This window comes from Phasianus colchicus, chromosome 8 (genome assembly GCF_987193195.1).
Source record: "Phasianus colchicus chromosome 8, bPhaCol1.hap1.1, whole genome shotgun sequence".
Lineage (NCBI taxonomy): Eukaryota > Metazoa > Chordata > Aves > Galliformes > Phasianidae > Phasianus > Phasianus colchicus.
In genome coordinates this window covers 22,029,212-22,043,471 of record NC_143443.1, presented here as the reverse complement: position 1 = coordinate 22,043,471, position 14,260 = coordinate 22,029,212, and the positions used below count along the sequence as shown (strand labels likewise).

At 34.0% G+C, this 14,260-nt stretch overlaps 1 protein-coding gene across 6 annotated transcripts in view; it reads left to right on the top strand.

The window, feature by feature from the left end:
* Positions 1-14,260, top strand: part of KNDC1 (kinase non-catalytic C-lobe domain containing 1) — a 60,478-nt gene that overhangs the window by 24,745 nt on the left and 21,473 nt on the right. For all 6 annotated transcript variants that reach the window (XM_090145293.1, XM_090145291.1, XM_031597704.2 and 3 more), the window contains 4 exons: positions 287-1,302; positions 8,775-8,889; positions 11,953-12,024; positions 12,127-12,188. In XM_090145293.1, coding sequence (XP_090001419.1) covers positions 287-1,302; positions 8,775-8,889; positions 11,953-12,024; positions 12,127-12,188 — 1,265 coding nt within the window. The remainder of the gene's footprint in view (positions 1-286; positions 1,303-8,774; positions 8,890-11,952; positions 12,025-12,126; positions 12,189-14,260) is intronic.

The following is a 14,260-nucleotide window of genomic DNA, read 5'->3' as shown; positions in this document are numbered from 1 at the left end:
TTTGGATATTGAATTCATAAATATTTATGAATTGGAGGTGGAGAGCAAGGGGCAAAACTCTGAATGAATGTAATAAATTCATCCAAAACGTATTTTACCTTATTTTCACTTTCTATACAGAGTATTATGAGTGAGTTGTCCTGAAATCATTGCAATTTTTTTTAACATAATTTTTGTAACTGGAGGTGCTTTTTCAGCTATCGCAGCTAAGTAATATAAAGATTTATTAGGAAAGATTAGAAGATCTAAATACACATTTAATGTAAGCATCTGTTTTTGCGTCTAGATGCCTGTGATAACATGTGGAAAGGAAGAGTGTTTCAGAAAAGTTTGGGATCTAAATTATACTCAAATGAGAGATGCAACATAGGTGATTCGCCTGCAGCAGAAGATGTGGCAGCTACTTGTCATAAGGACTCTTCTGTAGTTCCTGTGGTGACTGACAGAGAAAGTAGCTTAAAGGAAATGCAAATTGATCTGGATAATGAAAAAGCTCAACATTCTCTACTTGCAACTGAAGAGAAAAAGAGCAAAGAGGACAAACATGCCGTATATACTGATGGTTTTGCTAGTGTTGCTTTGGATATAAAATCATGTGTTAATGACCTGGAGAGAGATGGCGTTTTTAAGAAGGGTTCTTTGAGAAAAATTAAAACTTTTCCAAAGCTACCACTTGAACCTACAGAAACAAATCACTTTTTTACATCTGTAACCAACAGTGGACCACTAGCTAGGAAAAATCACTTGCTTATGCATGAGTCACTACCTCTAGACAATAATAATGAGGTTGGTTTTTCTAAGGGAAATCTTAATTCACTTGCTATTAGTAGTCCATCAAAAACAGAACCAAAGCATCACCAGGTTACTGATCTTCATTTAGAAGCTTCTTGTGTGCGTACACAAGTGTCTGGCATGAATCTAGAAGAGCACATGTCACTTATTAATGGTAAAAAGATAGGTTTTATTTCATCTGATCATAAAGAAGACTGTTCTGATGCTACCTCTGAAGTGTCCAATACAGCTGGTATGCTAAAAAGCCCAAATCAATCAATTACTGGAACAAAAAGGCTAGACAATTACATGGCGTTGGAAGACTGTACTGAAACTTTTCAAGGGTCAAATGAAAATTCCTTATCACACTTTAACAAGATGACTTCAGTGTTAACAACAAAACCCAGTGGGAGCAGATATGGATCAAACCTAATTAGGTCTCCAGAATTAAGCAGCGGTGCATTGAGCGCAAACAATAATGAAGATAATCTTTGTGGAGGCAGAGGGTCAGAAATCAGAAGTAATGAGCAGGTAGTAAAAATAAAGTCTTCATTGTATAGTTGCTGTGGTCACTTATGTGGAGAGGAAATGACTTAAATACTACGTGTTTGCTTTCCATCCCTCTCTCTCCCTTCCTTTAGCATCCTGAAAAATCAAATTTTGCTAGTCTGCACACTTTAAGAGTTAACATTGGAAATGTGGTGATGCTTTTTTCTCTTAAAAAGTAATGTGCTGCAGTGAAATTACAAAATCAACTTTGATTTTTTTTTTTTACAAATGGTACTGGAGTATACTTGCTAGTTTGTCAGAGTTGCATAATTCATAGCTAATTACATATGTTAAAAGGCATTACCAAAGTGTATGTAAATTTTTAATCCTTTTATGTTACTGTCAATCCATAAAGTTCACTACCTTGCAGTTGGCCTCCCACGTGCTTATGGAAATTGCAGTTTCTGGCTGTAAACCTGACCTCACTGAAATCAATGGCAATATCCTATCTGCTTCAGGAGGGGAAAAAACTCCACTTTTTTAATCCACATGTACATCTAGGCTTTTGAAAATTGTACATATACTGTATTCTATGCTCTTAAATGACAGCGTTTGTGTGTTATGTGTATTTCATGATAGAATTCAAGTGTGCACAATATGATAGGTATGTTGTCTCAAGCATTTTGTCTCTGTATACGTAGCCAAATGTGAAAAGGGAAAGCTGATATTAGTCTGCTACAATTTGTTGATCATGTAGCATGGTCACTTGTCTCTTCAAACTATGGATTCTTAGGGTGGACAAGTTTGGTCTCTTTTTCTCTTGTGCCAAAGAGAGATGGATAGCCCTTGTGATTGAGAGAGTTGCTTACTAAGAATGCAGGATGGCTGATGCTCCTCCAGCCTCACTTTGACTTGGAAAAAATGAGCAGCACAAACTTTACCCACTTAATTTCCAGAAATTCTGCTTTGGTTAAAATAGATATTTCCTGTTTTCAACTGACATCTCACTTTTGTTCTCCATCTTTAATTGCCAGTCTTCCTGACATCGCATGTATTTGGAATTTTCAGTTTGTATTGGTTCCCCTTTTCACCTTGCCTGGATACCTCTACTGGAGCAGTAACCTAGAATATCAACTGTGTAAACAGCCTTTAGTCCATAGCTTTAAAAAAAAAAAAAAACAAAACAATAATAATTACTGAATTTGTTCTGCCTTTTTTTTCTTTCCTCCTTTCCTCTGTCTTATTCCTTCAGTAATTGGTACTTCCTTGTCAGTGCAGGAAGATAATAAATATGAATAAGAAACACATGGCAAGGTTTTGAACTTGTTACTAGTTACATGCATGTTGACTCCTTTATTTAGTTTTAAATCCCACAAAATTTTCTTAAGACCCTAGCAAAATATTCATTTGTTACAGACCTATCCCATCCTGTTTTTTTTTCCTTCCTGCTCTGAGCTGTGCAGGTCCATGTAATCAGAAGGGAGTGCAAGAGAACAATCAGATCTGTAATCACTCCAAACTCTTTTATTTTTGCTATGTCATTTGTTCCTATGGCCATACATGACCCTGCTTTATTTTGCAGGAATTGTGTATGTAACAAGGAGCAACTCCAGTCGTTTTTTTGTTTTTTTTTTTTTGTCCAAGGAATAAAGGTACTATTCTTCAGTTGCTTTCCTTCAGCCTCTTAACTAGAGAGGTATGATGAATAAGCTGCCATCTCTTAAGAAAATAAATTGACTGCATTGACAAGACTTCTTTAGAGGGGAATGAATCTGATGAAATAAGACGTATATTCTGTCTTTAGTGGATTATCAGTACAATAGCTTAAGTTTGTTTGGGTATATGAGGATACTTTCAAGAAAATAATCTTCATCAGAATTATGCTTTCCCAAACTTCTTCCAGAATCTAAAAGCTGAAGCAAATGTCCTGTTTTCTTTTCCTGCAGCAGTGATTGGGTTTAGCACACAGCAGATTATGTTTTCAGATTAGTCTGCCCCTCTTCTGAAATCCTCTTTTTCTTCAAATATTTCATCATCAATGAATATTCTTTCCATCTGAGCAGAACTTCATTCTTTGAAATAAGTAGGCTTTTAGTAGAAGTGAGGTTATCTTGATCCTACTGAACTTGCATGACAATCACTGTGAATTAGCAAAGGTAATCCAGCTACCCAAATAAGCACTGTATTAATGCACATATTCTGAAATTAAGACATCAGAATGGCTGTTGTTTTCTGTAAACTAACAGGTTTTATAGACTGATTCTTTTTCTTTCTGTTTTCTTTGGTCATAAACTCCACCAAACATTCATGTTCTACCATTCTTCAGAACGTCTTAAATTTGTATGTTGGTCTTAAGTAATCAGAGAGTTGTCTTGAACTGCCAGAGGAACAAAAAGAGCTTTTAGATGCATCAACATATGTGAGCAATACCTAGGCTTCTTGCAAATAAAAGGAACCTGAAGTAGCTGTCTGTACCCTGAAAAGCTCAGTGTCTAGCATGCTAATCTGTTTGTTTTCTTAAGGTCATACTGGAGGAGGGTCATTCATTTTCAGTAGCTGCTGAAGTCTAAGGAGAATTCTATGTTGTCTTATGTAAGGCTTTGGGTTATTTTGCTTTATTTGTTTTAAATGTTTTCTGCTGCTTTTTTGTGTGTGTCTCTTCTAAGACAGATTTTTTTCCTCAGGCTTCTGAAGTGCTTGCCTCTGTCTTTCTTCCTGACAATTGCAAAAATAAAATCATGCTGTGCTATCTGTTATATGAAGGAGTTGCACCTGATTTCTCTCTAGACTTTCAAGTTCCCTTTCATTTCTTATTGCCAGAATTTTACTGAACACAGGAGAAAAAAACAAAAAAACAACCTCAACTCCAAGGGTTTGTTCATTTGCTACAAAGACACAAAAAGCATGAAGCTCCAGTAATGTAATTTTATCTTCTGGGATAAATGGATGAAGCTTCAGAAGATTTACAGTGCTGTTCTTTCACTAGTTTTCTATAACAGATAAGCATACTTACAGCTTTTAGGAGAGTACCTCTAGAATGTCTTTAAATATTTCTTGTTCTTTAGAGAGTGTGCAATAACGGTTCCATCTGGCTGAAGATCAACCTTGTCTACTCTGGAGAACAGACAGTTTTTTTTCTTACCTGTCACTAATACTTCTCCAGTGGACAATATTTTTCTAATATCCCAAAACTGCTTTTTAATGTTGTGTGCTTTAATGCTAGTAGGCATTACTAAAAAATGCTTGCTTTTGTCTGGCTTCTGCAATGTACCTTGTGAGGGTTTTCTCAGAGGTTTTTATAGTCTTGCATGCCATAAATAAATATTTTTCACTTCAAGTTTGAGTGGGGATCTCTTATTTCTCTAACCAATTTCATTCCAATCAGGTGTATATCATCTCTAACACGTTTAATTGTTTCTGTGTGATTCAAGTGCTGTGGCCTTCATGTGGGCAGGATTAACAGGAATTTGGCATATATGTGTTTGTTTTGTTTGTCATTCATATCCAGTCAAGCATGAGAGAAAGTGAAAGGTAGAGGATGACGCTTGAACACTGGAGAAATACCACTTGAAGGAAAGAAAAAAATCCTGTTCCCAGATAGTACTTATTAATTAAAGAATAATGAAATTTTACTTGATTTGGCTGTTAAAAATATGCTAGATTGTGTTCACAGAATATAGTATATTGGCATCATTTTTACAGTTTGGACAGTTCTGGTAACGACAATTAATGAAATAATAGATTTACTAAGTGATCTTTACAGCACCAGTGAAAAGCATCATTTTCTTAACAAGTGGCATTTAAAATATAGTCTTTTTGGCATACAGTAAAATGTCATTAGTATGTAGGTATAGGCAGTAATCATTCATTATTTTTATATACTGTAAAAGAATTTTGTGCTGTGGAAAAACACTTCCTTGCTTTAAAATTGGGTATGTAATTCCTCATATGAAGAGGTGCATTTTAAAACATGAAGAAAGATTTCAAAAGAGGCACTGAATTGTCATGTTTGCAACATTAATGGCAGTGACCTAGAATAAAAGTTTTAATCAGTATTAAAATATTTAACTTAACTGACTTGAGGTCTTACAGATGTTGAAGGATTGTTTTGATTTGTTTTGCTAAAATACCTGAGTAGGTGGTTGAGAAACAAAACATGCTAAAACATGCTGTTTGACCAAGAATTTTGACCAAGTTTTCCAGCATTCCAGAATTTTTCTTGGGTAGTTGAGGTTTTGTATTTTTTTTTTAAAGTTGTAGAAAAGAACGATAGCTACTATCAGCAACTTTAAAAACAAATAAAAAGCCCTGAGACAAATGTCTGTGTAAGGAAGATTTCCACTTAAATGTTTACCAAAGCGTAAGTGTATTTAGAAGAACATGAATGTGAATTGAGTAAAATAGCTGCCTTGATGCTTAAATAACCTAGGTTGAGATTAGTATTATTTTATTAATGATAGCAATTTTATTAATTACTATTTATTATTAGTGAAAAATATTTTTTTACCAGTTCTTGTATTCTTCATCACAGATGTAAATGTGTGATGAAGCATGTATTATCATGTACATTGACTATATTGGATAACCTCCCCAAAATATTAGGGCAAGTCCCCTCCAGGTCTGTAGGCCTCTTGAGATGAAGTCCTCCAAATTCCTCTCTTTCCAGTTGGGGTAGGTGAGCATTTGGAATAACGAGGGACATTAGTAATACGACTTTTTCAGGTATCTTTTTCCAGGAATAAATTGATGTTGTCAGGGATGTGAGGGGGACAGGAATTACAGTAAGGGACAGTCTTAATGCAGTCAGTTATTACAATCTCTATGCAAGTACAGGAGATAAACTAGGATGCTTGTCAGAGATGAACAATTAGGGTATACATCTCAGTAGCATTCATCAATCTGTAACCAGACTGCATCTTTTGTGTGTGTGTGTGTATCAGGTTAATTTGACTGTGTTGTGAATGGCACTGATTTTCACTTCTGCTAAGATTTGCTTTTCCTGCATCATTTTTTCTTCTGAAACAGAATTTCAGTTTTTGGCACCTTCTCATCCCATTTTGCTATCTATCACTGACACTTTCCTCTTTCTTATCATAATCTTCTGCTGCTAGTCTTAGAGTTTATTACTACTTTCTTGCTGTGCTTAAAGATCTTTCTGTCATTTCTTTCTTCCTCTAAGAGCTTTGATATCCCGAAGCTGATGAGAAGTACTTTTCAGTTTTCTGCTGTACAGCTAACTTCAATCTCTAGTTTAGTGAGAGATTCTTCTTCCCCTTGCTAGCTATTCGTCACCTCCTCCTGAAGTGAGAGGTGATTTGTATACAGAATGCAGGAAACCAATCTCTCTGCTGCAGGTTTTTGTGCCTCTAGGGACATAAACTTCAAGAGGAGGGATTCTCTTAGAGAGAAATATGACAGTGGTGTATACTTATTACAAAAATATTCTCACGTTCTGAAGTGTTCTATTCAATCTGTGGTATTTCTCTTTATTTCCCTTTACTTGTGTCAACTCTCCAGGATGAATTTGAAGCTTCAGCTCCATTTTTTAATTGTACAATGTCTGCAAGCAAACGCATTTCTGAGGCACTTGAGAACCAGTATGTTATGGAGGGGGAGCTCAGCACTGCTCTGGGATGGTGATTAGTTAACAGTGCGAAGATCTGTTTCAAATATTCTTTAGATTAATTCATTCCTTTTACTTTCTGACCTCTTCCTCCCTGGTGCATAATTGATGTCTCTTTATTACAGTTATTTTTAGATATAGTGAATCAACACATCTTTGAAATAATGTTTAACTCAGAGATGCTGTTAATAACAAAACTTGAGCATATAACTTAACCAGATTACCTGGCTTCAAATCTGTTTGTTCTGGAGTTACTAACTCTTTATAACATGCCAGAATGGGGGATAGGATAATAAAGCACCACATTCATTTTTTGTGTGTTAAAGGTAGGCAAAAAATAGAATACTTTCAGTTTATAAAAAAAGGGGTGTTTGATGGCACATCTTAAGAAATATTAGTAACTTATCTGGTTCGCCTTTAAGGAATATTTAAACAATATGAAACCAAGGTATTAAGTTTATTGTGAACTGTCTTCTGGGTAGTATTGAATTATCAACAAAGTTTCAGCTACAGAAATTAATGTGGTTTTTTTCTCTTCTTTGTAGATTGCAGGGAAGTTGTTTGTTTGTTGATTGATTAAAGGTGATGCAGTAGTTTATTCATTACCTGTTTTACGATAAGCCTGAATACTGCTTCATGAAGGGAGTTTCGTATCCAGGGCCATGAAAAATAAGTCACAGTGAATGACAGTGCAGAAACTGATGTATCAAAAATAATGTTGTACTGCAGTTGTGCACGAGACAGATATTGTGAACATTGATTAAGATATAATCAGTTCATAAAGCAGTAGCAAAATGGTTCTGAGATTTTAGTTTTTATTTCTAATTCATTTCTTCCAGTTATGTATTTATTTTTTCAGAGTTAATCTTGAATTGATGTCAGTAGGTTTTTTTCTCTGATCTGGCCTAAAGTTGATATTTAGACATAGATAACTGTTTTAGAGACTGCACATGCAACAGATAATATGCTATGTTGTTTTAAAATATTGTGTGGGTCTGCTCTAATCCAAAGGTTTCTGCCTATGGTGAGTTGTTTTTTAATGTTCCTTTGATAGATAAATAGAGATTGTTATGTTCAGTTGTTGTAAAATGAAGTTGATAATCTCTTCTATTAGCACAGCTTGGTCTGGAAGATATCTGTGTAGTATTACCGTGTCAAATTCTTCTATTAAAAACAAATACACAAAAAGAAGAAAATCAGAGCGTAAAATACGGATTCTCTAAGGAGCAGTTTATGTGGAGCGGTATCTTCGTCACATTAAAGTATTTTTCCGATATCAAAAGCTAAATTGATAAAGAGGAAAAAAAAAGTCATTGCAAATTGAACATCCAGTGATTATAAGCCAATTAATGTGCTTTTACTTTAAGTAAACCTGTTGTTAATTCTGTCAATATTGTTAACATCTTTCACAGAGGAGCAAGACATATTGATGGAATATTTAAGGTAAGGCTTGTAATGTAGCTGTTAGGGTAAATCAGGATTTGAATGTAGGTAGGTTTTGGTGTTGGTAGTCATTCAGATTTTTGTGTTTAAGTCTAGGTAACCTCCCTGTAATTGTGTCATCTTTGACAGTGTAAAAGAATCTTTACTTAGCATGATAAGAAAGAGCTTCCAAACAGCCCACTCTTCCTGAAACGCTTATTTTGCTGAAATCCCACTTGAATTTAACTTTTGATATGCAATTAAGAAGCTTCTGATTCATTACGTAACAGTTAACTGTATAATGATATTCAGTAAGAATTATGATTAGTTTTCTCCTGTTGCATTCAGTAAATTTTCTTAAGGCTTTTTAGATGTATGCATTGTATATTAGGATTTTCTTTTTCATTACATCAGAAAACATTTTTGTTTTGCAATGATTTTTGATAACTCTACATCCTCTTTATTTCAGTGGATTTCTCTAAAACTCCTGTTGTCCTGTTATGGTAAACCTCTGAAAGACCATGAACTCTGGGCTTTATGTCATGAGTGTTTAAGGACTTTACACACTTGCACAGATTATCCAGGTAGAATCTTAATTATTTTAAACTGTGTGCTTAGTTATTTATTTCCTGTGTAGTGATGTTCTGTTGATGTGTAATATCTCATGACTATTTCATTTTGTTTATTGAAAAAGTAACAGCTAATACTTCTACATTCACTCTTTTAAACTGTGACTTTGAATTCTTACTTCATTTAGACTTCTCTTACATGTATATAACATTGTACAATGTCTTATTTTTTTCTTTATTCTGTGTTTTGATAGTTTCTATAGGGGAAAAGTTCTTTATAACTTCAAGCAATTAAACAGATTTTGTGTTTAGAAATGTTGGGTATGGAGAAACTGTACCTTGCCTTTTGAGAAAACTGCTTGGGACTTGTTGTCATAAAGGGTTATGGATGAAGAGTTTCTTTCACATGTTAAACTTTCTCTTTTCCCTGATTTGGTGTGACCCATTATTCCCGTGACACAAGATTGTTTAGTTACAGTGTCCAGGATCTCATCACGACATTACTGTACTTCATGCTTCTATTTACAGAGTTATCAGAAGTCAACTTCTGAGAGAGAAATGCGGAACTGTCCTTTGGCAGAATTGCAATATGTTGTATGTGACATGGAAGAAGATCATCCTAGCTTTCCACTGACATTCTGAATATTGGTTTAGCCTATCCTGTTAATAAATCTCTAACAGTTCTTATAAAAAGAACAGATTCCCATCACTATACCCTACCTTCCCTTTTCCTTTATTTAAAAAGCCTGCTTTTGTCTGCTTGGAAAGGGATGAGTTTGGAGTCTATAACTGAATGTGAAGAAATAGATAGTAAGTTGCATAAAACTTAGTGTGTCTTTTTGGTTTTCAGTTTCAGCTATTTTATCTTTCATTATATTAAAATGTTACACTGGAAATTGTCCATAAAAAGAGATTTCTGAACACTTTAAGCAGCGTTACCCTTAAAAATAGGTATTTGATATACCTCACAGCAGAAAGATTATTTCAGTCTCATAAGATGTTCCTAATGTTTGTGACAGCTTCAAATAACTGCACATAACATCTTAGAGTTTACTTTAATATGTGTAGGCAGCCTCTGTTACAATACTTACATGCACTGAGAATGCATAAATCTTTACAATAGTGAAAACTAAATTATGATTTGAACCTTATGTAGCCAGTAAAAGTGAACACAATGATGAAAACTTGTAGATGGAAGGTATCTTACTTAAAATTCCATGTTTGACGAATGGAACTACCTTGATTTTGAATACTGTCTTCAGATTTAAAATATTTTTGCCAGACAAATTTCTGCCTATTCTGAGAGTAATTAATCTGATATTGTATAAACTGTGTGTTCAAAAATCCTAGTCTTAACACTGGTAGAGCCACAATGATAACTGATAAGTCATAGTAAACACTGGGATAAGCTGGATTTATTATTATTTAGAATTATTATTACTTAAACAGCCTTTTCCTTGATTGCTCTTTTTTTCTGTTACAGTAAACAGGAATTACCTCTGTAAGTAAACATATTCTAAAGGTAGTCTGTTCATGTATTTTTTAACTCAGTCCTGCTACAAAAGGAGTTTGCAGTCTCTACTGAGACTGTGTATTGTTTCTCCTCTTACCAGAGGATATTGCTTACATGATGCTTACAGGCACTTTAAAAGACCCAGGTGAGAATTCTTGTGATGTACTGATCTGAGGTCTGGTTTGTATGAGCAGTGTTACAGATTCAGAGCCAGAGGCTTTACCTGTTGAGAATAATGACAGTGAGCAAAAATAATTCTCAAGGGTGCTGCAGAAATAGCTGTTAAAGAATCTCGTTCAGAAAAGCTTTGCATTTTGGGTCTAGTTTGTAGATAGTAGTATGCAAGCTTTAATTTGCATTAAGCATAATGAATTTTAATGGCTTAAAATGTGCTTTATACAGGTAACTACAAAAGCAAATGGATGGATTTTTTTTCTTAGACATCTTCAATTTATTATTTAATAACAAATTAATATATATAGATTACTTTTAGACCTCTTTCATGTATTATTTAATAATAAATCAATAATTTGACCTCTTATTTAATATAATGTAAGAATACACTGTTCTAGTACTCTGGGACAAGACTCTTATCTAAGAAAATAAGAGTTTGATGGTAGCCTACAAAAGCAGGACTACATTGCTATCCAAATGGATTATTATATTGCAGAATGTTAAATTATGGTGTGCTTTGAAGATATGAAATGGATAAACTCAGTCCTAATATGAGTTTTTAATCATTTCATTTCTGTTACATGTTCTCATGTCCTTAAAGAGAGAAAAATAAGTTCCCAAGGACCCCAGATGACTTAAGGCAGTTTTAGAAGCCAGTTATTTCTTACTTAGCTGTGGGGAGTTTCAGGGCTTTATCATGCAAATAACAGTCCGCATCACATTTCTTTTCTGGGACAGTGTGTGTGATTATGGCTATTTGTACAAAACAGGATGCCTTATCCTATTCCACCTAGAGGAGTTCTGCATCTGGTCGCATATGTCTCAGCTGTCTCCACATAATGACTGTTTTCATGTTCAAGCCTTATGATTGCATGCAGTGGTGGTGATATTGCCATTTATGTCTATTAAAGGCAAAATCCTAGTTGAGCATTTTTTACATTTAATCCCAACTTTGTTACTTTAGGGTTGTTGTTATTTTTCTTTTATGTGGGGAGGGGGAGTTGGAGGAAGAAGGAAGAGAGGAGAGTTTAAAGGCTTAGATAAGAAGTTCTGGTACCTTGTGAGAAGACTATAGTACATCTAGCCGTTGTTTTCCTTTTTTTTTTTTTTAAATTCTAGTATTCTAAACCTTTTCACTAACTGTAGTGTGATTTTGTTTTCTTGCTTTCTTGTCTTTTCTGCTGGAATTGCTTTAGGTGATTATGCATTTTCTATCAATTGAATATTGATTTCTGCTTGAGCATAAGCGTAAAAGTTTCATTTGTCACTACTTAGGGTAATTGGTGATGTTGCAAATTATTTTTAAAATTATTTTATTTGTTTGATTGGTGTTAAATAGTTACATGAACAGACACTTATTATGCCTTCTACTTTTGTGACTTGTTTTGCAGTGATCTTATGTCTGGACACTGTACTGCTTGACTGTCATGGAAGAGTCATCTTTTCTGCTCCAAAAGCTGAAGGTAAACCAATATATTGAGTGCTCACTTTTTTGTCATTTGAGGGGAAGAGGAGAATTAAGCAAATATCTTACCTTTTGTTTCTGGTTTCTTTTTTTCGTTTAGAATCTTGTGATATAATTTATTTAGCTCCTGAAATTGAAGAGGAGGATGTAGATACTGAGAAGGTAATGTGGTAGGTTATGTAGGTATTTTGTTTATCAAAACATGTATCAAAGCTGTATCTTTCTGCCCTTTAAAAAAGAAAGCAAAACTCTTCTAAGATTGTGGTAATAAATCTCTCAGTGTTTCTAACATTTCTATGGTTTGTTATGTATTGGTCTTCCATAAACTTAGTTGCGTCTAAAAAAAAAATCATTTTGCCTTCCAAAACAGTAACTGCCAAATTATGTTTTTCATTAGTTTTCCATCATGCTTGCTTATTTTCAGTTTGTCAGTAGGAAGACAGATACTGAAGTCATGGTTTTATGTTCTGGAGGTCACACTAAGATCAATTTTTTAGGCTGTATAAGAAAAAAAACAAATGATTCTCCTTTGTAATATTGGAAAATATCAGCATATTTCTATTTTGGAAACATGATTATTAATGTCAGTGTGTCTTACCAATACATTTTTCCTAGTGCTTTTTTCTTTGGATATAGGCCCTAAGTTGTTCTCAGGCAAAAATGATAAAAATGTTAATAAATAGCAGGTGAATGTTTGTCTCAATTGCAACTGAATGAGATGGATTTTAAGAGCGGTGGGGAAAAAAATTACCATATCATTCTATTGTGTGAGAAGAAAGAAGTTTAACTAATATGTACCTTCTGCCCTATGAGTTCTTTAAAATTAAAAATAATAGTCATGATTCAGGGGGAAAAAAAAAAAAGCAACCTGCATTAAAACTCTAGTAAAGCTAGATTTTGACTTTCTGTAAAATAATCTGAAACTAGGAAATATTTATCTTCTCCTTTAAAGTTTCTCTTTCTACTTAAACTGCTTTGATCCAACATGCATTTTTAATAGCTTCAAAAGCTCAAACTAACCCTAAAATACAATATAGCAGCTTCACCAGTAGAAATTAATATTTCTGAGGTTTTTATACCTTATTCTCTATTCTTCAGAAAATATAAACTTTTTTCTTGTTTTCCTACATTATGTATAAATAAACTGGAATCCTATTTTGACTTTTTCCTTATATCTGTATAACTTGGTTGTTATGAAAAATTTAGTTAGAATTATGTTATGGGAATCCAGACTGTGTAGTGCCAGCCACAGTAATTGTCAGTGAAAGGAACGTTTTTGAAGTGTGTGCTAAATTAGATAAATTAATAAACATTAAAATTGGGATCACATTAGCCTCTTGGAATTCTAGACCTAAAGGGAAGGAAATCATTTGATTTTGACAGAGCCACTTTCTCCTATTTTAAGCATCTTATACTCACCAGCTTTTGTTCAACAATTTGAATGATCCAAAAGTTAGTTTCTTTATACTGAATTTCCTTCTTATATTGTATTCAGTGTCACTTACTTGGCTCTAAAGAGTGCTAGAATATATTGTTTGGACCACATTATTTAGTACTGTGCTTGGGTTTCCATGCCTTGAGCCTTTTTAATACCTTTCATAAACAATGTGAAGAAGTACATTGCTTTAACTTTGTGAAAATTACATTTGTTGGGTATGCTAACATATGTAAATTAAGCATTAAATAGTCTTATTCTGGCTCTGTCTGAAAATTGTAATTATTCAAACAAAATAAGAAGGCTCTTGAAGTTCAAGTACTTTACAAGCTTCCCCATCATTGCAACTTCATTTGGTCTAGCTGCAGGTAGCACAATGATTCCTAAAATAAATACACAATACCTAGTTCTTCTGATAGGTGTAATCTTCTCTGTAAAATATGACTTCTACTGGCAAGCTTGTAATTACTTCATGCCATTTTCTTTCTGAATTATCATGACCTTTTTAAAGTAAATTGCTGCTGGCCAGGCTTTATTGTAGAACACTAACGCTTGCGGCAATAGGTTTTTATATGAAAAAGGAGTTCTTCAAAATGATTCTAAAAGCTTTTTTTTTCCTGAATGATTTTCCTAGATAAAGAATAAGACAAATTATGTCTGTTGCTCCAACAGTAGAAAATTAGCTACTATTACTGGCACTGCATGCATAACAGCAAGTTTTTGAAATTCGCTTCTTCAGAAGCCAGGTGTCATCTGTATTTTGGATGTGCTGTTGATTATTTTGTGGGGAATGAGGGAA